The sequence below is a fragment of the Leishmania martiniquensis genome, chromosome 9 (genome assembly GCF_017916325.1).
Source record: "Leishmania martiniquensis isolate LSCM1 chromosome 9, whole genome shotgun sequence".
Taxonomy (NCBI): domain Eukaryota; phylum Euglenozoa; class Kinetoplastea; order Trypanosomatida; family Trypanosomatidae; genus Leishmania; species Leishmania martiniquensis.
The window spans coordinates 451,174-475,770 of NC_090144.1; the positions used below are offsets into that span (position 1 = coordinate 451,174).

General features: G+C 62.5%; 6 protein-coding genes across 6 annotated transcripts; all 6 read right to left on the bottom strand.

Moving 5' to 3' along the window:
• Positions 1 to 711: 711 nt before the first annotated feature.
• On the bottom strand, positions 712 to 1,248 carry LSCM1_07636 (uncharacterized protein; the record flags this gene model as incomplete). The annotated part of the gene is made up of 1 exon (XM_067325000.1): positions 712 to 1,248. One exon carries the CDS (start codon positions 1,246 to 1,248, stop codon positions 712 to 714), a length of 537 nt encoding a protein of 178 aa, XP_067180845.1.
• A 788-nt stretch (positions 1,249 to 2,036) lies between these two features.
• On the bottom strand, positions 2,037 to 2,876 carry LSCM1_07637 (uncharacterized protein; the record flags this gene model as incomplete). Its single annotated transcript, XM_067325001.1, has 1 exon — positions 2,037 to 2,876. One exon carries the CDS (start codon positions 2,874 to 2,876, stop codon positions 2,037 to 2,039), a length of 840 nt encoding a protein of 279 aa, XP_067180846.1.
• Positions 2,877 to 7,575: 4,699 nt separating this feature from the next.
• On the bottom strand, positions 7,576 to 8,169 carry LSCM1_07639 (uncharacterized protein; the record flags this gene model as incomplete). The annotated part of the gene is made up of 1 exon (XM_067325002.1): positions 7,576 to 8,169. The coding sequence occupies one exon, from the start codon at positions 8,167 to 8,169 to the stop codon at positions 7,576 to 7,578; it is 594 nt and encodes a 197-aa protein (XP_067180847.1).
• A 1,019-nt stretch (positions 8,170 to 9,188) lies between these two features.
• LSCM1_07640 (uncharacterized protein) lies at positions 9,189 to 12,104 on the bottom strand (the record flags this gene model as incomplete). The annotated part of the gene is made up of 1 exon (XM_067325003.1): positions 9,189 to 12,104. The coding sequence occupies one exon, from the start codon at positions 12,102 to 12,104 to the stop codon at positions 9,189 to 9,191; it is 2,916 nt and encodes a 971-aa protein (XP_067180848.1).
• Positions 12,105 to 17,203: 5,099 nt separating this feature from the next.
• LSCM1_07641 (uncharacterized protein) lies at positions 17,204 to 19,033 on the bottom strand (the record flags this gene model as incomplete). Its single annotated transcript, XM_067325004.1, has 1 exon — positions 17,204 to 19,033. One exon carries the CDS (start codon positions 19,031 to 19,033, stop codon positions 17,204 to 17,206), a length of 1,830 nt encoding a protein of 609 aa, XP_067180849.1.
• Positions 19,034 to 19,584: 551 nt separating this feature from the next.
• LSCM1_07642 (uncharacterized protein) lies at positions 19,585 to 24,174 on the bottom strand (the record flags this gene model as incomplete). The annotated part of the gene is made up of 1 exon (XM_067325005.1): positions 19,585 to 24,174. The coding sequence occupies one exon, from the start codon at positions 24,172 to 24,174 to the stop codon at positions 19,585 to 19,587; it is 4,590 nt and encodes a 1,529-aa protein (XP_067180850.1).
• Between the last annotated feature and the right edge of the window lie 423 nt (positions 24,175 to 24,597).

The following is a 24,597-nucleotide window of genomic DNA, read 5'->3' on the forward strand; positions in this document are numbered from 1 at the left end:
GAAAAGGCAACAGCGCAACGTGCGTGCCCACCACAGTGTCGTAGAGAGAGGGAGAGCCTGTGGCGCATTGTGAGCTCGATTCACGGGCCACATACTTCTCCCCATCACTGCCTCCTCCTACCCGGAAGCAAGTGCGTAGACGGTTGATATGCCTTTGCGCAAGACGGATGATGGCACGCACAGGAGTGCCTTCATCGCGGATTGGATACCTCGCTAATCGAGCCTATGCCACACGGTCACCATACGGTCGCGGCAGCACACCTGGAGAGCATCCACGGCTGTGAAGCCGGAGTTCATCGCGTATGCTCTCCCTTTCTGGCATCGGCTTTTTCGTCTCTCATAGTATGTGTGCTGCACTCGTGTACGCACGTGTGTGTGTGTGGTAAGGAGGTCGAGGCGGAGCGTGACAACCTTTCTCTTTGCGCACGATCGTTTCAATTATATATATATTTATATACATGTTGAACACCGCCAACCGAAGCACGCAGACTTCCGCCAGAGATCTGGCTCGCCTGTAGGCTCGCACACACACACACACACACAAATGTGCGCACGTACAACGCAACTCCCTCCCAGGGTTCTTTCCTCTTCTTACCCCCTCCCTCCCCAAATCGGCCTTTACCCATGGCGGACTCTATGCCAACGTGTGTGCGTGTTTTGTAAACGCTGCCGTCCGGCTCGCGCGTGATGCCGGTGCCGCACGGACGAGCGCTACATGACCATCTCCGGTTTACTCTGCAGCACGGCGATCCGCTGCTGCGACTCCTCCCCCCACGCATCGACGCTGTAGACCGCGACAAAATCGCTGTAGCCGGAGGAGATGGTGAGCCGGATAAAGCGAATATCGAGCCCCGCGCCTTCGGGGTCCAAGTCAAACGTCTCTGTCTGAAGGCCACCAACTCCATCGGTCGCCGCTGCCGCCGTCACTGCTGCTGCACTGGGGCTGCTGCTGCCCGCGATGGAACCGCGCGCAAGGGTGCGCTCTGCCATCGCTTCAAACGCTGTCGGCGTCTCCCCGCAGCACCTTTCGATTCGGATATCCTTTGCATCGTTTAGGGTCACGGCGAGCCTCGAGATCTTTGCCGAGGAGGCGCGTGTCTGCACAATCACCTCCTGCGGGAAGCCGCCTGTTGTGAGCACAAACGACATGGGATTCTTCGGATCAACGATGGCGGTGCCCGGGAGGTTGTCGTCGTGGAAAGAAATGAAATGCACGTCGAGGTGCACGCGCGAGTTGGCGGCCGCCATTCTTCACCCTCTCTCACTGCTGTGTTGAGGCGGACGTTGCTGTGACGACGCGCAGTGTTTCGTTGCTGTGTAGCGTTCCTGCGTTTCGGATGAGATGGAAGAAAGAGGGGAGGAGCGCGAGGCGTCGGTGAGGGGCGATCAAAAAACGCCCAACCCACGGGAGGAGAGGTCCAGCCCAAAGAGAGAGGGGCATCCACACTGGCAGGGAGTCACGGTGCCAACGACCGCGCCCATGCATGCATGTACGAGTGAGAGTGGACTTGCCGAATGCGTCCACGGCACCGCAGCGCCCTCTCTCCTCGTATGGCAGCCCTCGACATGCATCTTGTGCACCTTCGTCACCGTCAGGCTCGCACCGCTGGCACCGACCGTCGCGGCGACACCGCCGCTTCAGCGCGCCTTCTGTCCTCCACGTTCTCCAAAATTGGTCCCTTACCGATTAGTGTAACCGTTGAAAAGCAGTGGCATACATGCAAGCGTACGTGCCTCACCACGACCGCCTCTCTTACCTCCGTGCGGTGCGCATCGCTGTGCGCTCTCGAGAATGTGCCACGCCCTCATGTAGCGCAGCAGCGACTGCATACTGCGAAACAGTGAAGCGCAAAAGGCGGCGGGAGAGACGTTCGGGAGGCTCCAACACGGAGGCGATGAGCAGACAGCGGCACCGTGAGCCATCGCCGATGCTCTGCGCTGCCCACCTCACCCAACTCCTCAGATGTGCTCATACCAACCCAAATGTCAACAGCGCCAGAAGGATATGGCTAAGAAAGCAACGGATCACGGCGAGCCTACAGCTCATCTCGTCGGCGCTTGCGTCCACCGCCAGCCTTGCGCCGCGGACCTAGCTCCCAGTCGCGTGAGTATCGAAGGATTTCTTGGTCTGGTCGGTTCACGTTGCCGCTTTCGTTGACGTCCCACTGGCTGCGACTATCCTTGCGGCGTTTACGAACCTCTGAGATGCGGGCGTCGTGCGCCACCTCACGTTGCACGTTGCGAATGGTCTTGTTGAATACCTGAAATGTTCCGCTATTCATGTCGTACGTGCCGGATTGCTTCAACGGCGTTGGGTCGCCAACACGCCGCAGCAGATGCGCGCGACGGAGCTGGCGACGCTGAAACATTTGCACACGCTTGTCCTTGGCCGCGTGCAGCGCACTACCTTGACTGTAATCCACAGCTTCGCCATGAGTCAGACGCTCCCACGAGGCGCGCTCGCGCAGCTCCTTCTTTTGCTGCGACACCTGTGCTAGTCGCTCTGCGTACGGCACGCCGCTTTGATTCGCGCAGAGGACGGCGTCCTGCCCGCGGGTGCGCACGTTTGTGGGTCGCTTGCCGCCAACGCGCTCGAACCGCTTCCAGTTCTCCTCAATGCGCTCCTCCATCGTCATGTCGTCGGAGTGCAGGGCCGCCGTGCGGGCATAAACGCCTTGCAGGTCCTCGTTGATGCGCTGATGGTGCACGAGCAGGTCCCGATGGTCGGCACGCTTCTTCTTTTCGTTTTGCATGTATGCCGAGACATGGGCGTCATTTTCTTCGTAGTGGATGCCGCGGTGCAGCGAGCGCGGGCCTTCGATCTTGTTACGCTCTTTCACCAGCTGCCGCGTCACGCGGCTGTGCAAAGGTGGCATCGCCCCCTCTCAGTCACTGCGCTTCGCGTAGATTAGGCACAAGGGAAAAGCGGAGGCCGGGAGGGGGGGTCTGCTCCAGCGTGCGCCACGGGGAGAGGGTGATGGGTATGGGGCCGAAGAGCGGCGCTTCCGCGGGAGTGTTCTGCGTCTATTTGCCGCTGCGAAAAGAGTTCGTCACCACCACAAAGGGCAACGAGAGAGGGAGAGCCGCGCAGTGCCGCGCAGCTTCCGCGCGTGGGCGCGCATGCGCACAGAATAGGTGGAGCGGGTGTACAGAAGAGCGAATGGGGGTCGGTAAGAGGGACACGGCGGATGCGGAAGCGCGCACTGACTTTGCTGCACGAGAGGAACTTGCCGGAGAGACATGGCACAGGGCAGCGGCACACACACACACTCATCCCTCTTGTTGAACACTGGGCAGACACATTGTGTGTGTACGTGTGCGCTTGGAATCGAGTGGAGACGTGGGGAGGAGGGCAAAGAAAAAGGGGAGTGGGAGAGACACCTTGGCGACACACTATACACATCTGCGGGACACAAACCGACCGCACGAGCCGCTCTCCCTTACACACGCACACCCACGAGCACAACCGAGCGGAGACAACAGCCGCCAGCCAGAACCAAACGACCCAACGCCGTGGACCGGAAACGGAAGAGGATGCCGCCATGCTGTTCTCGTAGCCGCACCGAACCCACTCGTCCACCCGTGTACCCACAATCTAGTGCACGAGCGAAGGACGCCATCTACCACCGCCAAGACGTGGAGCAGCCCCAGCTCAGAGATCTCGCCTAAGCTCAATGCGAAACTTCTTTCCGGCCTTGGCGGCCGCCTCAGAGATTCGCTGCATCGTCTCGTTCATCCTCTGCAGCGCCGTCTTGACCTGTGCAGCATCGCCGCCTCCCTTCCCGAGGAACGCCCGTTGCTGGCGGAGCCCGTCGTGGAGGACTTCGCGGAACTCGCGCAGCTCACGCTCTGCGAGGGTCTTCTCATGGGCCTCGTTGATGCCCAGTCTGTTCGCTACGTAGGACGCACCAAAGCCCAGGAGCAGGAATGCAATGAGAGGTACCCATAGCGCGTTGAGGTAGGCACGCCAGTAGGAGGGCATTCGACGTGCCTCCTCATACCCAATATGCCCCCTAGCGTAGCGGAACAGCTTCGGATCCTCGCACAGGCCCAACAGCTCCTCAGCCGTCCCAGTCTCCACGTAGCCATCAACGTTCTGAATCAGTGCTGCGTACAGCTGCTCGTCTCGCTGTGCGGCACTCATAGTTGGGTACGCTGACTCGAGGTTCATGTCGGACGGCCGCATGTCATCCCCATCCGGCGACCCTGCCGGCAGCGGCGGCCGCGTATGGACCTTGTCATGGCCGTTTCGGTCTACCTGGCCGCGCCTTATCTTTTCCAACAGCTTCACGTTCTCGATAAGGTTGGCCGTAGCTGCCGTGCGCGGTATCGTGCGCCACAGCCGCTCCGTCGCACGCAGAGCCATTATGTCTCCCTTCTTTGTGGGTGGTGGCTCGCAGAGCGCCTCGAGAGCGGCCTTGAGCGCCCTGCGTCGACGACCAGCAAGAGACTCCTTTGCCGTCAACGGCGACGATGCTGTGGCGGGGCTCATGTTGTTGGGGTCTTCTTCGGTGCTGCCCTGCTTCTGTCGGCTGCGCTTGGGGGCCTCGGCTGACTCCTTCGCCAGCGCCCGCCACGCCTGCACCTGTAGCACCACTTTGGCCCCATACAAGTCTCGCATCAGGCTTGCCCACATCGGGTCGTACTTAAATTTCTGCTTCATATGCACATAGCACAGCGCACTGTGGTACAGGTTGTCATGGACAAGTCGCAGCATGACTTGCTGCGCGGCCGCCTCGTCGCCGTGCGCGTACTCGCGACTCTGCCGGTGCACCTCACGCACCTCCTGCGCAAGCGACGGCTGCTCGGCGTAGCTGAAGGCTTTATCGGCAATGCGGTCAGCTGAAGGCTGGGTCTTGTGGAGTGCGTAGAGGTGGTGGTATTCCCACCACATGTCCATCACCGTCACCTCGTTCCCGTCCTGCGTCATGACGTGGGCCGGCTTTAGAATCTGCCACAGCGCCTCCTCGATGACGGCCGGCTTGATGCCGCGCCCAGGGAAGACTGGACCAAAACGCTTCAAGCGGCACAATGGGGGCGCTGATGCCGTCGCTGGCGAATGAGCGTTGGCGCAGTGACTTCCGTCGCCATCCTCGACGCGCGGCGCCGGCGCCGCCACAGTCTCCGCCTTCCAGCGAACCACCACGTGCGGTGCAACGGGCACCATCGGCTCTAGAGTCGACGGCATCGAGTCTGGACTGAGCAGCAGCGTCGAAAATCTGTGGAGGAGGAGCGCGCGGCTTAGCTCGCCGCCGGGCACTTCCCAATGCTCCTCCTCGCCTTCCACGTAGACGTCTCGCGTCAACAAGAACGGATGCACGAATGGGCAACAGTGCGCAAACTCGAGACACAGGAGAAGATCCGGCGCACGGGCCCGCCGCGTATCCAGCGCCTCGCCCTGCCGGTCCTGCTCCCACGTCGGTGTCCCCATCTCATCATGATTGTCCGGCGCCGCTATGAAGGAGAGGTGTACGGCAAGGTAGCACTTCTCGGCGTCGGCGCCGTCGGCGAACACGACGCTGCCCATGCCACGCGCCTCGTCATAGAACAGGGCCTCCACAGCACCATACTGTTGAAAGAAGCCGCGCACCAACTCTTTGGAGTAGGCTGCCCTTGCCGCTGGCACCGCCGTGGACGGCGTCGCGGAGCATGATGCGTGGCGTTGATACGGCTCTCTGCAGGGAAATCCAGCAAAGAAGAGCTCCTTACACGCCACTAGCTTGCGTCCGGCCCCGAGCTGCATGGGGCGTCGCCAACGGCCACCGCCTTCGACGAGTTTGGCCACTGGCGTCGCCACCGATGTCGGATCTGCTCGTGGAGGCGCGTGATGCTGGAGAGCCCGCCCGCCTGACCCGCTGAAGGACTGGCAGGCAATGCAGACGATGAAGTGTGCTAACTCGATACGAAATGTGTGTATGAACTCGAAAAGTGTGGAGACGGGGGGGCAGCGACGTGTGCGTGAGGTGATGGTAAGGAAGGGGGAGCAGAGAAGCGATACGCGAACTGCGCTGTGGCGCCATAAAGGACCTCCCTTGGCGCACGTAGCGATATTTGCACGGCCGCAGGGTGGGTGGGGGCGTTGTGCTCTCTCCCCCCTCCTCCCCTCCGCTTCCCATTTCTCCTCCGCCTTGTCTACGCCTGCAGAGGGCACACCCGTACGGTTCTGCTTCCACTCGGAGAGAGAGAGCGCGCGCAAGCGCACCGTAGGGCTGACAGTAGACTCGGGTGCCACCTGAGGAGAAAACACCTGCGTGGGAGGACGTGTATTTGAGTGTGTGGGGAGGGGGGCGGGAGGCGGGGAGCTGAGAGATGCCCATTCTGCATGGCAGTGGGAGGGACATAGAGGGGCGACAGCAGAAGAGAAGCAGTTCGTGCGCCTGGCCTATGCACTCTGTCGGTGCGCACGCGCCATACTCATATGCGCATGGACGGAGTAAATGTTGCTCTCTCTTCAACTCCCTGTGCCCCCTTCCTCCCTTCTGCCCCATTTTGGAGGCAGCGTGCCGTTTGGCTGTCCACCTCCCTCCTCTCTCTCTCCTCTGCAGCAGCCTTAGAGACAGAGGGGGACAGGGGAGGAGAGTGGCAGGGGGGAAGCCAAGCTGGCTGAGGCGACACCGGTACCTTCTCGCTGTCCTCGAACAAAACTTAGGCATCGCGTGTACGGTGACAGCGGTGCACTGCCCCACTCCTCCATTCCGGCGTTCGCTCCACCTGCGGTCGCGCCCTCCCCCCCCCCCATGCAACGGAGGGGCTTCGCACCTTTTGCAGCATGCGCGTTGCCCCACAAATCAAGAGCATAGCCGCCGTTGAGACCGTTGGCGTTCAAGCAACGAGAAACATCGATGAGAGAGAGAGAGGAGGGGAGAGGAGGGAGGCTTAGAGAGGAAAGAGGTACACGCGAGACGACGAAGCCGTCCCCACAAGTTGAAACTGACCGCGTCCTAGTCTCTGCTTCGATGATCGCCTTTCAAGGGCGCCATCGATGACTCGCCACCCGCATGCGTCCATCGAGAGCTGTGCCTGCGTGAAGTGCCGGCTCAGTTGCGAGGCGCCAACTCCTTCCTGACATAAAATAAAATTGAACAGAGTGAGCGAGAGAAGGGTAGTGAGTGAGTGAGGGAGGGGAGGGGGAGGGGGAGGGGTGAAAAGGTGCAACGCACAGCAGAAAATGGGAAGGCTGAGTGAAACGCTGAAGAGGAACGATGCACCACATGAAGGCACCGGACATGTGACCTACGACCCTCTCTCCCTTTGTGTTTGTCGGTGTGTGTGTGCTCGTCGAGGCTCTAACGCCGCCTCCATTGAGCACTCACCTCGTTATTTTCGCTCTTCACCGCTCTCCCGACCCAGCGAGCCGCCGCGGTGGTGGTGGTGGTGGCGAACAGGGAGGGAAGGGGGGTGGGGGCGACATGAAGACACACGTGCACAGCCATGAGCACACGCCCAGTATATGCTTGATGGCAAGAGGGGGAAGGAGATCGGAGAAGGTGTGGGTGGGTGGGTGGGGGAGCACGTCCGCGAGCCGCGCTTGCAAGGGGCACGAAAACACGCGCACACACGCGCACCGAGACGTCCTCAGTAGACGTTAGGGTCTACCGACTTGGCGTACTCCATCTCACGCCTCAGGTGGCCCATTTCTTCCTCTGTCCACTCGTTCTGCATATGCAGAAACCTGCGAATACGCTCAGCGCCCTCCATTATGTCCGGTGCCGCCTTCGCGATCTCGTCGATGCGGACGGCCATGTAGGCAGCGCACAGCGCGGAGAGCTGAGAGAAGCGCAGAAACAGCGCACAGTTCAGCAGATCGACGAGGTAGTCCTCCTCCTCTGCCTTCTCTACGAGCTCCATCTCACCCGCGTTCACCACACTCCTCAGGTCCTGCGTAAGGGGACGAGGGATGTTGCTGGTGCGCTCCTCGGAAGGGAGCAGCGCGTACGCACGCACCACATCGAGCACCTCTTTACAGTACTCCATGCCCTCCGCCTTCACCGGCTCCGCGTCGCCGTCCTCTGCGTCCGCTGACTCGTCCGTGTCGTCTGCGCCAGCCCGCGCTGCTCGAAACACATGGTCCATGTTCAGCATGCCCAGAAGCTCCTTTGCTCTGGCGAGTGGGATCTCTACCGCGTAGCCGCTGACGTTGCTGATACGGAAAACTTCTTCGGTCGACATGGCCGGGCGCTTGGCGGTTGGAATGCTGTTGATATCCGCTGAGACTTGGGTGCGAAAGGGTTGCCAGCAGTGGAGCTTCTGTATGCGTGTATGCGTGTGCGTACGTGCGGCAGGAGAGAGGATGTCTGTGAGTGCAAAGACGGCGTGGCGGCGTTCTGCAGCAGGAAGCGAGAGGGAAGTCATGCGGGGAAGGGGAGGAGTGGAGCGGGCAAAGCAGTTGACGGTGGCAGTCGAAGCTACCGAGCAGCCGATGACCGTATGGGGGGGGCAGCGGCAGAAGCGGCCGCTGCCCCAGAGCGCGCACCTCCTTATTCGACGCCCGAGGAAGGGTCGGTGGGGACAGGACGGCGCGCGCTCAAGTGCGGTACGCAGGACACACGGCAGGGGCAGCAGAGAGACGAGGTAGAGCAGATGGAGGGGGAGGAGATGCGCGAGAAAACGCAGCGCCCTCCTCTGACAACTCTCATCCTTCCTCCTTTCCCTGTAATCTCTTGCTGGCAGGCGCGCCTGGGGCACCTCTCTCTGCGGCACAGCGCCATTACAGCCACGTGTCGTCGCCACGCAGCACACCGCGAGGCCTCTGGCCCTCCCCCCTTTGCCTCTTGTAAGGAGAGGTGGTACGGACAGAGGAAGAGGATGTGCGTGCCCCCTCCCCGTCTTGTGCGTGCGAGCATCTTGACAGGATAGCAACCGAATAGGGAGAAAGGGAGAGAGGGTGCAGTTGCTGCTTGCCCTGATTCTATCTGGTCGAGGGCGGCCTTGATGTTGTTGTACGCCTCTGCTGCTTGACATCCGTGCCGTCATGGCGCATGTGCACATAAGCTTACACGTAAAGGCAAAGTCACGCAGGTCTCATCGGTAACACAGTGACACCGCCCGTCAACAAACGCTCACAGACACACAGAGGAGAGATGAGAAGGGCGGGTGGTTGGATGGGGGTGTGGGCAGGAAGGAATGTCTCCCAGAGGCGCCAGAAAGGAACTCGGCAGCATCCGCGGTGATGGCCCTCCCCCCTTCCGCTATTCTACCTCCTCATTCGCCGGCCACTCGTTTTCGATCCTCAGGCAGTCCGTCTCGCGCCGGCTCCAGTCACTCGGCACACGAAGGCACTGTCGAATGAGGTGCGCGGCCTCAAAGTTGTCGGATGCACCGTAGGAAACTCGTATGATGAAGTCGGCCAGCCACCCAGCACAAAGGGCGTGCAGGGGGCCGATCTGCAGCTGCTTTGCCGCGGCCATCACCTCCATAAGCTTGTGCACTCCCTCCCGTGGTGGTGGTGGTGCGGGCAGAAGCGCGGCCTTCACCTTTGCGTCACTCAGATGGACGCTCGGGGACTCGTAGTCGAGCCCAGGGCAGACGTCTAAGATGGCGAGCGATGCGGTCAGCACCGTCTCGGGTGCACCGAGCACGTCCGCGTAGAGAAAATTCCGCTCCCACGGAGAGAGAAGCGCCACCAGCGGCGTTGTGAGCGGTGCTGGAATGACAGCGGGCCCGCCAGGGGGCGACACCGAGTTGACAGGTGCTGCGCCGTGCGCCATGCCAGCCAGGGAACCTCTTCCGGCCTCACTGCCCCTCAGGTTAGGACTGTCTGGCGGCGAGCTACTGCCAGTTGGGCGGAAGGATGAGTCGCTGACCGTGGAGACTTGCTCCGTATCGTCGCCTTCCTTGTCGCTACCGTCCGAGGACGACCCCGACGTGACTGCGGAGGACGACGAGGAGGTGCCCCTCGCGCTGCTGCCATTGTGACCGTTGTCCTCGCTGCTGTTACTTCCGCGGCGGCCACGCCGATGCCTGCGGCCCCTACCAGCTGCAACGGCTTTGGCGGCTGCCTGAGCCTCCGCCTCTGCGAAGTGCTTCATGTACTTGATGCACACGAGCAGCGCGGAGGAGTGGATGTTGACAATCGAGGAGGCCGCTGCTGGTGGTGCGCCGACGGTGCTGGTCGCGGGCTCGGCGGCTAGCTCAGCAGTGGCGCCAGAGGTGGGAGAAGCGCACGAGGAGACAGGCCGCGCAAGGTCGAACACGATGGTGTTGGGTGTGATGCGGACGCCGTCCGTGTAGATGAGGCTGCTCGCGAGTGGGTCCACTGCGCCGGCGGCGCCAGCGTTCTTTTTGGGTGTGACTAGGCCAGAAGCACCAGCCACACCGGCCGACACGGTAGACAGCGCGGCAGAGCCTAGCGAAGTGCGGTCCGCAGGCGATGGCACAGGAGTCGTTGTGGCTCCTCCAGCGACAGGGGCGACCGGGGGCTTGGTGGACGGCGATGAGCCGCCAACGCTGCCGGTATGGCTGGACCAAAGCCCGGGTGAAGTGCCACCGTCTTCAGCACTTCGATCTTCGCTCATCATTGCCCCAACGTCGTCCTCGTCAGCCATGCAAGGTGTGCGCTGGTGGCAGCTGCTGGGGGACTGCCAGGTGGGCAGTGGTGACGTACTGTGGCGACCACTACTGCTGCAAGTACTTCCAGTTGAGGCCATTGCGGCTGCTGCCGGGGTGTTTAACGTCGCCCCAACATCCTCTTTCCCGGCGCCTCCCTTGAAGTTTTCATCGAAGCCGTCATCGACCTCGGCCTCACCGGCCCGGACGACAGTGCTGCTACGCCTGCGGTCGCTGCTGCGGCCGCCAGCGGACGAGGTGAGGCGCGACGAGGATGAGGTCATGTGGGGGGCAGCAGACACGCTCGAGGATACTTCGGGATCCCTGTGGTGCCGCGAGCGGCGGCCGTTCGAGGCCACAGCTGTGGTGGTAGGCCGGTCCGGTGACAGCGAGGGCAACGCGGAGGGGGACGAAGTAGCTGCTACATCGTCTAGCCCCTCATCTCCTAGATTGCGCGAGTCACGCGAGCGTCGCTTGACGCCATCGGCGAAGGCAGCCCCATCACTGCTGTCCTGCTCGTCGCCTTCCTCGCCGCTAAGTACGCTTGGTGTCGACTGGTCATTATCCATTAGCGTCGACGGGGAAAAATGCGAGCCGCCGCCAGCGGGAGAGACGAGTGCGGCGGCAGGGGAGCGTGAGGCACGGCGGTCTTTGGTGGCGGCCGTGGTCGCTGAAGCATCTGCGGCAGCCCCTGGTGACATGTTGCTTGCAGTTCCGCTGCGGCCCGTCGCCCTGCCGACAGCGGTGGCGGAGTGCCGTGAGGATAGTATCGACGTCGGCAACGGCGACGAGCGTGCGGAGGGGTCCGAGCGAAGCGCATGGGTGGCGCGCGGCCCTCCTCCCAGTTCGCTCACTGTCCCCGCCACATCAGTGGGCCGTGTTGGAGTGCCACCGTTGCTCTGCGACTTGTACGGGCTTGACTTGTTCGACAGGGAGCCCTCCGACGACGACAGCACACTCGCGGTGCGGTCCGAGTCGGTGTCCCTGTTGCCGGCACTGAGATCGTTATTAGCCCCATCGCTGGCTGCCCGCCTTGCCGCTTCCGTTGCTTCATGCGCGTCCTTATGAGCAGTGGGTGGCGCGCTCTTCACGCGAGGGGCACGCGAGCGCTCCTGCTGTTGCTGCCTTGACGCCGCGTCGTGGTCTACAGCGCCCCTGCCCACCGACGACGCTGCCACACCGCCACCGCTCCCTTCATCACATGCACCACTGGCCACTGTTACATCACTCGCCGTTTCTTCGTAGAAGCGAGATATGTAGGTTTCGTCGGGCGTCTCCTCAAACTCATCCGCCGTGTCGTCGTCGCGCGGATCCCCTGGACTGCCGAGCGCGCGTCTGTCGCACCTGGGTAAGCTTGCGGGCCCCTTCGCGTCCGCGTGATAGACCTCGGACCATCGACGCACAGCACCCTCAAGCAAGTGCGAGTGGGCGATGGTGCTAGGGCTCATTGAAAAGGTCTCTCCATCGCTCGATATGATGGTGATGGTGGGCTCCTTGAGCACCTGTGCCGTCTTGAGTAGCGACGACGACGCCCTTACTGCAGGCGCCGCTTTCTGCATCCTGGCCTCTGCTGTCGTCGCGGAAGCCGTGGGCTCCTTCGCTGCGTGCCTGCCGATTCCCGCAGACGGATGGCGTCCTTATCTGTTTGCCGTATGCACCGAGCAAGTGCGTGCCGCGCACGCCGTTTTTTTTCCCGTCTCGCCTTTGCCGTCACTCTTTCTCTCGCCCGTCTGCGGCTGTGCACCTGCGTGCGACAAGAAGGTGATCCCGCCACAGATACCACCGCCACGACGGCGCCTCTCCAGAGACTGGGGGCGGGGGCGGCAGTTGCGAGGGGGCGTGCGCAAGAGCGAAAGAGCGCCGTCGCTCACGACCGTGAATGCGTCCTCTCAGCCGCTGACAAGCCTCGATCTTGGGAAGAGAGGGGGACGAAAGCGAGAGAGGGAGAGAGACAGAGATCCGATGGGGGCACGCCGTCAAGTTGGCGTGCCCGTACCTTTGCGGAAGGAATGGGGGTCTGCTCAACCAAGGATACGAAAGTCCCACAGACAGGCAGGTAGACAGACACACAGAGGGGGGAAGGAGAGGCAGAGAGATGCACACACACGCTAACACGCCCGTCCCACGGACGAGTAGATCGGCACCGCAGAAAGAAAAGAAAAACGAAGCAGGGCACAACACTGCAACAACGGGCAGGCCAGCACTAAGCAAAGGCGAGAACAGAAGGAGATGGGGCGAACCGGTCGAGCGCGAACGCAGACGGGGGAGGGGGGGAAGAGAGAAGGGGAAGGAGGTGCGCAGCGGCTACGACAGCGAAGATCAATGGGTGCTGCCACACCACACGTAAAGGAAAACAGCAATCGTGTGTAAATGTGGCGTGCGCTACCCTTCCTTGAAACACAGGATCCTACGCTGTTTTGTGTGTGTGTGTGCGAGAGAGAGAGAAAGAGTGAGTTAGCTTACTTGATTTGTTGGCGCTGTCGACGCTTCACCTCCCTCCACCAGGGGAGGGGCGCTGTGGTGGTATTACCACGCGCGACTCAGTGATGTGGTGAGGGAGGTGCGCGAGAGGCACAGAAAAAGAAAGAGGGAGGGAGGGAGAGGGGTCTGGTGACAACAAGAGGGGACGAAAAGTGAGGAGAGTGTAGCACAGACACCGGAGACACACACACAAACACACAGAGACAGACACGGACGAGGCAAGCGAGGAAGCTGTGCGATGTGTATGTATTCGTATGTGTATGCGTAAGCACCCCTCACGCTATTGATGAGCAGCTGTGTGGATGAATGGACAAGGGGTCCGAACGCCGTCACGACGAGGGTCGCCACGAGAGGTGAGTGTTAACAATGGGCGCGCCAAGACGAGAGGGAGAGAACGAGGAGGAGGAAGGGGGGCGAGTGCAAGATGCATCATGAGCCGTGTGAACGAAGGCCCAATGGAAGGACCGGTACATTCGGCGCGGGGAACGGGCTCCACGGCTACTAGTGGAGGACATGGAGGGGGTCATCCAAGAGAGAGAGACTGGCGGCACAGAAATTTCAGCAAACTGTGAACAGCCTCCGCCCATCAACGGCAATAGCAGCTGACTGAGTCCGCTTCGCGGCGGCAGCTGTCTGCCTCTGTGCCGGTGTCTCACGAGACGCCCCCCCCACCTCTGCTGCGAAACAGCTTTTACTTGTGCCATTCAGCTTTTTTTTCCCACTCCATTCTTTACCTTTGCGGCTTTCGTCTTCTCCGCAGCGTTGCGCGTGGTGGGCTGCGAAGGGGCATGTGGGGATGGGACGAGATGCGTTGCTCGCTTGTCCCCCCTCCCCTTATCCCTCCCTTCCTTACCTCCGGCGGGTCGTGCCTTGTCCACTGACTCACTCTCCGGCGTACTTGTATTGCGCTCAGCCATCCACTTCTCCTTCGGCCCACCTTGTCGTCTCTCGCACTGTGGCGTCAAACTGAAGCATCGTCAGCAACTCTCTGCGCACCCGCCGCGCGAGTGCCGCGGCCTTGACACAGTTGGGGTGGTCAGGGACGCCGAATCGAATGAGGGGAAATCCATCGCACTCTTGCAGGGGTCCGCTTCGAAAGGCCTTCGGGACGGCGTCTACGACGCTCACGAGAGCACTGACACGAAGAGAAGCCGAAGGGGTCACTCCCTCTTCTCGGAAGGAAACGGCTCGTCATGCACAGCTGGCCGCCTCAGGGGAAGTCCCTCTGTCACTGAGACCTACAAAACTGTTGAGCCTTCTGGTGAGCGTGGCGGGGAGGCGGCGCACTGGTGCTGTGGCCGGACTGCCACAGCTGCTTTGACGCTCCCAGGGGAGGGGGGCCTGCCGCTTTCACTGAGGCTCGCGGCGCGCAGGACTGCGTAGCTGCACAGCCCTCCCTGTCAACCTGTTTTGCCATGAGAGGGCCGCGCCCCCCGCTTCCGCCCTCGAGGCATCTGATGAAGATCGTGAGGCTCTCTAGACGATGAACGCCCGTCGGTGCGGCTGCAAGAGGAGGGGAGGGAGGGGGGGAAGTGGGTCATCTCACCGCCGTCTGCCCTCCCCCTCCTTGCCCACCTGGGCGAGTGTGCGCTACGGCAAAACCTCTTGAGATGACGGGGCTGGGCGATTTCGTACTCTCCGTGCACATCACACATATGCCAAGCGCTGCATCCGCCCCTCTTCGCGTGCTGTTGCCTCACGAGTGTGCATATGTGACAACATCACAGCGGCCCTCGCTGTGCCTCCCTCACACGCCTGAGATTTCGGTCGTGCCAGTCGCACTTCGGCCACCGAAAGAGGCGGGGGAGGGGCCCCACAAGAGGGAGATGGCTGCAGGTTCACCACCTTGATGGCATGGCATCGAGTCGCCCTCCTGACCCACTCGAGCTGCCGGCACGTTCATGATGATGCCGATCGAATTGTGTGTACGGTGAAGGTGGTGCAGAGAGGGGGGCGCAACGTCCTCCATTGTGCTCGTGATTGCTCGCCCTACAGCCACGATCTACCGGGTGCTGGCAGGCAGAGCGCAACATCTGCGCCGCTGATAGCGGCTGCGCGCTTCGTCTGAACGGGACGGCATGGCAGCAGACATCGAACTCGAAGCACAGAATATACTGCACCCCCATCTCCATCCCATCCTGGCGGATCGGCAGCCGTGAGGGCCACACGATTCGTGGCATACACACCCCTTTCGAACCGGGCCGCTGAGGGGTGGGGTGGGGTGAGCTGCGGAGTCGCTCTTCGCCTGCTTTCTTTTCCCTTCCACCCACAACACAGTGACCGAGCGCTCATCCTGCCCGAGCGGGTGGTGCATGCCGCCCTGGGGCATCCCTCGACCTCACCCTTTTCACGGAGAGAGGTGCCCGAATTTCGCGCCCGCCCCCCTTCCCCAGTGTGATCGACCCGTCGATGTGAAAGGTCGGAGAGTGCCTGCAGCGATGCGGGGTGGCGGACCTCTGTGGGCAGATGAGGCTCCCCCGCCTTACATTTTTTTCGTCGCAGGTAACCGGAGGCTTTTTTTCTCCTGAGCATGTGCGACGATCACAGCACTCGCAAGTAACGGCTGCCATAAGGGGTGGCCCTGTTCTGATCTTCTGAGAGGTGGGGGAAGGGGGCCGGTCGTGTGCCTGCAGCACCTGACCTTCCTTGAACGGATCGCTGACTGCGATGTCGCATTCATGGAAGTTCAGCCGAATGTGGCCCACCCCCTGTCAGGCCTCGGAGGAGAGCTGAGGCGCTGTCCGGTATCAGCCCTGCCTGCTGAGGTGGGACGCGAGCGGGGTAGAGGTCTCTGAAGAGAGGGACTCGTGCCCCTCCCTGTTGGCCAAGCCCACAGGGTGCCCGGCTGCACTTTGGCTCTGCATCGTCACGCCACGTGCGCTGAGGCTCCTGATGCTCCCCGCAGCCCTGCCAGCAAAGGAGCCCACAATCAGCAGAAGCGAATCCACCGCCGGCTCGTCTTGCTTAGTGCCTGGCGGCGAACTCGGTGCTTCGCTGCGCCTTCGTTGGTGCCATGAGCCCCTCCAATGCTGACGGTTCCAACGTTTGCGTGACGCTGATGGGCGTCGCCGGGCTGCATACAATGGCAGGCTTACCAGCGCACTGTGCATCGCTGTTGTGGCCACGTCCAGAGCTGCTGAGGCGATGGGCCACCTTTGGGCAAGCGCACCCGAGTCTCTCAATGCGCAAACTTCGGGTGGACACGGGGGTGGCGTCTCAGAGGCTGACCACAGACCACCGATGGTGTGCCAAGGCGGCGTCCCAAGTATTGAACGGAGGCATCAAGCGCGTATGTCCGTGGCTTGAGTGATTCAGGTTGTATGAGGAGAGCAGGCACTGACCCAGCATCACTGCCACGGGAGTCAAACGGTCCCCTACGAAGCGGGACTCACGAGCTCCTCCTTCAGCTCTTTGCTGCGCTGCTGTTCGCCTATCCCCTCCCCCGGAACGCGCTTCAGCCTTGGCCTAGTCCTGCATTCACGCGTACTCTTGCCACTGGTGCGCGCGCAAAGGCCTCTCCGCCATAAGGCACGTCACGGCTTCCCCCACTGCTTACGTCGCGTTGCCTCCACGCTGAAAGGGCCGCTGCAGAGACACGCCTTCCCTCTTTATTCTTTCGGCCTTCAGTATGTCCGCGCGCTGTACGTGCGCGCGCGTGCATTCGACACTTCCGTTTGCCCTCCCGTTTCTGTGCAAGGGAGACTTGCAGGACGGGGTGGGCATTGCGTCTGTCGCCAACGCTCCCTCTGTCCCTCTGCCTCGACGTGTTTGGCGGTGACTGCTTCTTCTACGGTTGCGGAGATGGTTGGTAAAGAGAGAGAGCTGTGTAAGCAAAGCTCCTCGGCGCTTAGTTGGCACGTTATGTGCTGTGCCACTAACCAGTGGCGCGAGAAAGGATGAAGGCGGAGGCGGAAGCAATCTCACGAGACTATGCATTGGAGCAGCTCTCTACTGAGTCCTTCCTCCGCCTTCCCTCCTCTTGAAGATCCGTCTCACGGCAGTCGCCACTGGCCAACCTGTCAGCGGCTGACAGAACTGCTAGCGACACCAGATTTATCTTCATCGACTCCAGAAACGCAAAGCGCGGGGCCCGTGAAGAAAGGCTGCTGCTGCTGCCTCATCAAGTGCGCAAGACACCCGCACCCCTTCTCAGGGTCGAAGCGTCATCAGCATTCCTTCACAATGATGTGCTACGAGCTTCTGCGATCAGCTGCCGATGCCGCTGTGAATTGCGCACCGTCCACCAGTGTACCGTCCCGTTGCGGAGGTACCGCTCGCTGATTAGCAGAGGCATGTAACGCCAGCCAGTGGGCGACATCGCAGCGTCGTCGGCAGGAGACATGGAGTAGGTTGTCAGCACCCCAGAGGCGATGGCCACCTCGAACTGCTCCTGTGGACCAAATATGAGGCGCGAGACGCCGGTCTGCGCGTCTGTGCGTCCTCGCCGGCTTCTCTCCCTCCCACTACGACAGTCCGGGTCCTCCTCGCTGTCGTCGTCGTCTTCGTCGCTATCGTCCTCGTCATAGTCCAGGTGCCACACACGACGTTGGCGCCGTAGCGGCGCACCGCCTTTGCGGTCGCCAGAGCGCTTTGCCGCCCTGCCGCGGCGGCCCGCACAGTGTTCGACACAAAGCTTAGGGGGCTGCAGGGCAAGGGCTGCCAACGTCCCGACCCGGAGCGCCGGCACTAAGGGGGCAGGGGCAGAAGCGTCACAGTGAAGCGGGGAGGACGGTGGCACTGCCGTTTCAGTATACGCTTCCTCGCGCTCCACCGTCGCGGTTAGCGACGTAGTAGTGCCCGAGCGGTCATGCCGTTGGGCACGCTTCGCTACTTCGGCTTCGAGGCGGTGACACAGGTAACGCATGACACGAGTCACAAGTTCCACGGGCACCCCTGCCTCCTCGGCGTAAAAGCCTTCGTCGGCACCATAAGCGGCGACGCGGGTGCACTCGCGGTACCACTGTGCTGCCCAGAGGGAGAGGCAAAGAGGCGGAGCTGGTGGCTGATCAGCTCCGTCGCCTTTCTCCTGCGCGACTGGCGCTACGGCGGTGGTAGCGGTAGACGTCGCACACGTCTTGTACACCATCGCCCACAACCGCATCGTTGCACAGGAATCAACGCTTGCGCGCTCCGCCAACGCATCTGATTCGCGCGAGCCCTTGGTCGAGGCGACAGACAATTCGACGGCGGAGTCCCACGCGCGACGAAGGCGTCGCAGAGCGACGCGGCTCGGCTCCTCTGCTACGAAGAAGGCAGTCTGAGAGGGGCCCGCGGCTACGTGCCCCCCTTCCCGACAGCCCTGAGATGTGCTCGTCACCAGCGAGGCTCCTACACAGGTGTAGCACAGAGCACACCACGCACTGAAGAGCGGACCATTACGACTGAGGGCGCTGAGCGCAGCCACGAAAGCCCTCTCTGATTGCCCGCGCTTAGCAAGGGGCACGTTGCGCCAGGGTGCAGGTGGGTCCACGGTGGGCAGCCGCCTGCCGCTTAAGCCACCAACACCGCCGCCAGTGGCAGCCACTGGCGGGAGAGAGGCAAATCCACTGTGGAAGAGTCGCTCCACTTCGTATGGTCCCAGGATATGCGGTACAGGCAGGGAACGTTCAGCAGGCACAGCTGCCATCGCGGACGGAGCAGGACTGCACTCTTCAGGTACGTCCCCAGCCAGCTCTACTGCCAGAGAGAAGAGGACCAACCACTGCCAGAGCAGTGGCCCGAGCGTTTCTTCCTGTGCGCAAGTCAGACGGCGCAGTTCTTCGTCTTCGATGCCGCCCTGACCATTGGTCGTAGATGTGCTGCGGTGCTGATATGGGGCGAGGGAGGCCGGTATGGCGGCCCCTGGACCACAACGGGCCTGTCGGGTAAGCAGGGTAATGAAATGGGTATAGAAGCACTGCAGCGGTGCAGGCACAGCGACAGCCTCAGGAGGGTGCCGCTGCGCCTCCGCCGAGGACGACGCGGGCGCCGCATCGGCTGTCGCCCCCGAGGCCTCGCGGCTGCTCATGGCGCCACTGGCCTAATGGTTGGCCAGTCCCTTTCTGTCCTTTCATGTGAGCGTTTGCGCGCCGCTCGGTGGATAGTCGTGGTGAGGGGAAGAGCGGCAGGAGGGGAGAGGGGTGTTCGGTGAAGAGAAGAGGATGGGGGACAGCCAGGCGGTGGGCGGCGCTCGAGCTCCTCGTCGCGCACGAGACTGGGAAGGGCCTGAGGGGCAAGGGAGGGGGCTACGGACACGCACAAAGATGCGCGTCCCGATCGAGAGAGCGAGAGGGGGCAAAAGTGAGCAGGTAGAACGGCTCTGCATTGCTGCTGTCATGCTGCGCGCCTGTCCTCTGCCTTGACGCATCCCTACACCCCTCCCCCCTCTTTCCCCACGCAGGGGCGAACATTACTGAATCTCCATGCGCCACGCTCCTCTTGCTCTTCTGCGGCTATTTGAAGGGAGCAGGGACAGCGACGCTTGCGTTCTTGCGCGCGTGCGTCCCTCCAGACACGCACGCTCTCTTCTCGCGGGCACACCACCTTATTAGCCACCATCTTCGACGTCCAGTCATGCACTCAAACGACGCCGGCACAGCCCACCACCACATCGGTGGTGACCGCCGCGCTGTAGCCTTCCGCTTGGGACGGCCAGTGCCCCTTGCCGGGCAACTGATGAGCTTCGCTTGGTACCGTGTCGCCGCTCGTTGGGGCCAGAAGAACGCGCAGCATGCGTCGCCCGTCGTTGATGGGACAGCTGTGGTGCCCATCGACCACACCGGCATCGTCCCACGTCCAGAATGGATCCGTAAGGCGTACCACGTCACGCTCCATGTCTCCGCTCAGCTGCTCCTCGTCATGGTGCGAGCTGTCCTCTCTGCCAAGCAGCGCTAAGGCACCCTTCGCCACTTTGTCGCGGCGGCCCCGAGAAGCACCGCTGCTGTGACCGGCTGGTTGCATCCTCTCCTCCAGCCAGCAGGGTTGGTGGCCGGCCCACACCGTCAGTGCCCACCGCGCAGTCCACTCCATGTTTGACTGTAGCGCCGTCAGTACGTCGGCGAGCCCCGATTCCACGGCAGGCGAGGGAGAAGTGGCTGCCTGAGGCGTCTGCAGCAGCCAGTCGAGTGGGTGGTGGCTGTGCAGCTGCGCGGACGTCATCCGCGCAACGTATGACACGGGCAGACAGCAGGCGTGCAGTGTGACGGTGTCCTGGCTTGGGCCTCGCGCGGTATTTGTGCATCGAGGTGCCACCGCCCACGGTGTGGGGCGCACTGCTGTTGCGTACGGGAGCACGAGACGCGCAGGAGGCGGCCGGTGCTGGTATGTGCCCTCGTCTGCCGTCACGCTCCTCCAGACGAGGTATGGTGAGGTGCGCCGCTCCGAGAAGACTTGTTGGACGACAAACTGCGGACTGCCGCGGCACTCTTCTGCGTCCGGCCCCTTCCGCTGCTCGATCGTTGCTGAGGTGCCATCCGACCTACTCACACCATCACCGCAGCTGCTGCAGTGGAACGTGACGAGGTCACCCCGCTGCACCGGCGCCGTCGGTGGCATGTCTTCAGCGACCACTCCAAAGCCCCCACCATCGTTTTCGCACAAGAGACGGTCGACGTCGACGCCCTCAGGCAGCCGCAGCCAGACTTGTTGTGGTGTGCTCATGAATGACCACATGGTCGGTTCAACGATGCAGTCCGAGCTGTCGGCGGGGTGCTGCGCGGTTGCTTGTTGTCGTGACTGCAGCTGAATGCTTTGCGGCTTCGCACCTGTTTCCCAGCGCGCTGCCCGCAGCGCCATCGCAGACGGGATGACAGCCGAGGCGTAGAGGGCGGACCCATCGCCGTTGTCGCGGCTCCCGCCGTTTACGTGAATGCGCGGCGTTGCGGTTGCGCAGCACTCACAATGGCTTCCACTCAGAATCGTGGCGACAGGGGAAGGGCGCTGCTGCCACAGAGGCGTTCCGCCGCGGCGGCAGTGCCGCTCCGATTCATCACTCGCCTCCATAGCTGAGAGGCACCGCCGATACTCGGCGACAAGACGCGCCTCGAGCGTCTGAGACTCGGAGAGAACGCGGCTGTAGAGGACTTGCAGCTCCTGGCGAGACTTGGCAGGCTCTGACGGCGCCAGCGACGAGATCACGGGAACCGGTGGCGCAGACGTTGTAGTTGGCGTAGCTACCACGTCCCTCTTCGCCACCTCGTCGCCGCCACGGCCCGCGCCGGCAGTGGACGCAGTTGCGGCGGCAGCGAGGAGCGCAGACGCTGCCCTATCCCCCCGTGCTGCTAGGGCATCACACACGGCGCAACGTGCGTCGACGGCGCGGCGCAGCAGCGTGCGGCCAAGTGGGCACGTGAGCTGCGTGTACAGTCGCAGCGCGACTGTGTGGTGCATGCGCAGCTGCCGAAGGGAGAGCAGCGCTGGCTGAAGCCGTGAGGGGGTGAGGGGGGACCAACTCGACGCCTCGTCACCTCGCAGGTTGTCGCTGTTGCCCACCGGTAGGTCATGCGGGCTGTACCGCACAAACGGCGGCGTGGTGTCCAGCCAGTCGCTCAGCTTGCGCATGAGCACAGACAGCAGGACAAGGCGGGCCACCGGCTCATACGGGTCGAACTCCAGTGCTGCCATCGCAGGCCGCAACACGCGATCCTGCGCTGCCTGGCACCGCACGTAGGCGGCGAGCCACTGATCCAACACGAAGCCTTCGTCATTGGCTGCCTGAGGCGCTATTGACAGCTGACGCACCTTCTCGGTCCACAGTCGGAACGCGAGCTGCGCAAGAGTGCGCGAGGCAGCGGCGGCAGGGCAAGTGGACTGCCGCAGGCGCTCCGCCACTCCCATGCGTGGTGTACTGCGGCTGCTGTCCGCTCCTTCAAGAAGGGAAGGGTCGTATAGCAGCTGGAGCAACGGCAGCGGTAGTGATTCAACGCAGTTGTCGGACACGAGGACTGTGAGGGAGTCCGGTGAAAGCCCCGCCTGCAGGAGGAAGCGCACACACGGCAAGTGTTGACGCCTGCACGCCAGGTCGAGGGCATTTCGGCCAAGACTGTCCACGAGGTGTAGGCCCCACACGGAGGAGGCTGCGCTGCCCAAGCTGCGGCCCGGGCCTGTAGAGACTGACTGGCCCGCCGTAACGCTCATGGATGCCACAGCGCAGTTCGCTGCTGCTTCATGTGCAGCCAAAGCTGCTCTGTGGCTGCGCCCATCTTCAGTCTTTTCGTCTCTCCAATGCGCAGCGCCTAGTCGGACGAAGTGTGCTGGAGCGGCGGCTCCGCCGGCAATCGCCTTCCTCATAGGCGCGCAGCCTGCAACCGTCGCTGCGCTGCCGCCGTCGAGCGAACGGCAGAGAAGGGTCAGCAAAGGTACGTCCCCGTGCTGCGAGAGCCAGTGAAGCACTGTGCCGGAGGTGCTTCTATTTCGGGTGCCCGTGGGGCAAATCCGCTCGCTCTTCTGGTCTCGGCAGGGCGATAGTGCTTGTGGTGTGCGTTCCGTCACGAGTGGCAGTTGCACGAGGTGGGCGAGGAGCGCACGTTGATTGCGAAGGCATCGCTCCGTCGCATCACCGCCGCCGGCGCCCTCACGGCAGGAATCGCGCGCTGCAGCCTCCTGAGTGGGTAGCACAACGTCCATGAACAACAGTGCACTGCGCCAGCGCGCCGCCGCATCCCTAAAAAATGCGTCTGCCGGGCTGGCGGTCTCAGAGGAAAGAGGGCAGGGGGTCAGCCACACCTCCGCACGCCACCAACTGACCCAGAGGGCCTCGAGCACTGCACGCCGACTCCATCCCGGGTGCTGCGCCGTGCGCTCAGCCCCTTCCCGCAACTCTCGATACGGCGGGCACGATGTGGCTGCGCAGAAAAAGGGCGGGTGGCACAGGCGCCACAGCGAGGCTCGGCAGCTGTTCCACAGTGCAATACGGCAGGCGGCTATCCACCCCACTTCGCACGAGTTCAGCTCGGCCTCGTCAGAGCCGTCTGCGGCTCCCCGCTGACGACCATGTCGGGCTCCTGTGCCTCCCTCTGCATCCTCTGCGTCGTGATAGGCGGCGGCGTAGCAGCGAAGATGCACCAGCGCCTCCACTGCGAGCTCATTGTCTAGTGCGGTGGCGTAGCACAGTGGACACCGCGCCGCGATGCCCATGCCCTCTCCTGAAGATGGAGCGTGAACGCGCCTTTCTGTGGTCGCAAAACCCCGCGCGAGCACATCAAGCGCTGCAAGAAGCGACGGCTGACGCCACAGCTGTGCAGCTGAGAGATGCCTTTCTAGCAGTGGCAGCAGGCGCTCAAGGGAGCTTCGACAGTGACTTGGCGACATATTGGCGGCGGCGGCCTTGCCGATCGTGTAGTGTGACCGCAGCGCAATAGAAAAGAGATCCGTCCCTGTGCCGCCGGCAGCTCCGTGCTGTACTGCTACATCGGCGAGGTGCTCGGCGGAGCTCAGCGATGAGTGCGTGCTCTCCCACCATGACGATCGCGATGACGTGTGGAGGTGAAGTGGGTGGCGCTCGGACGCGTCTCGGGAGCTGCTCACCACGTCTTCAGAGAATACCTCAGCGCGCCGCTGAGCCTCAAGGGAGCGACGACGTCTCCAACAGAGAGCGGCTGACAAGTACAAGATGAGTGCCCAGAAGACGTCAGCAGCGTCAATGTCACCAGCGCACGCAGACGACGGCGGCGCCGCTGGCGCAGCACTGATAGCCCTGAAAGCCGTTGACGACAGGATCACGTCCGCCCTGCGTGTTGCGCGGTAAAACTCCTTCACACAGGGGCTACTGTTCGCAAGTAGACGCTGAAAGCGCTGCCGCACTGCGGCGCAGACCATTTTCGCGTTGGTAATGGTCGGCGTTGCACAAGGCGAGGGGGTGCGCGGTTGTCTGCCGCAGCGCGATGCATCATTGGTGCGAACTGCTGTGGCATCGCCTGCCGCCACCCTTGTGGAGGCGAACCGACGCTCAGTTCTGTCGGATGCTCGTTCCTGCTCTGCACACCGCGCTGTAGCGGTGAATAGAAGATGCCGCAGCCGACTGCACTCCAGAAGTTCGCACAGCACGATCGCTGCGGTAGGCTCACCGGCTGTGCCTCCAGCGGACTCCCATGGAGCTGATACGAACCACTTTTTCACTTCTTCGAGGAGTGGCGCTGCGCTCGTGGGGAGGTCCGCAGTCTCGCTGGTCATGACGCGAAAGAGAGCGGCTATCGGTGTGTGCAAGACTGTCTATCTATGCTGAATGTATGCGCGCGTTCCCGTCTGTGTGCTGTTTAGTGCTATGGCAGCAGGTCCGCTTGGAGAGGAGGGGAGGGGGGAGGGCTGCAGGCTGATCCGAAAGCGAACAGAGGCTGCGAGGCGCGCCGCTAAGGCATCGCTGATGCGTGTCTTCGTCTGACGCTGAGAGAGGGCAGAGAGAGAGCGAGCGAGAGCATATCAGGAGGTAGGAGAGGAGTGCTGCTGTCTGTCTGGCTGGCTGGCTGTGCGTGTGTGTGGCGGTGGGGGACAGTGAGGCATGGCGGGTGGGAAAGGCGCGCGCCCTCCCGCTCCAGCACGGCAAAAAGACGAGGGGAAGGGATGAGGGCGTTTCATCCACACTGCCGCTGCGCTCGC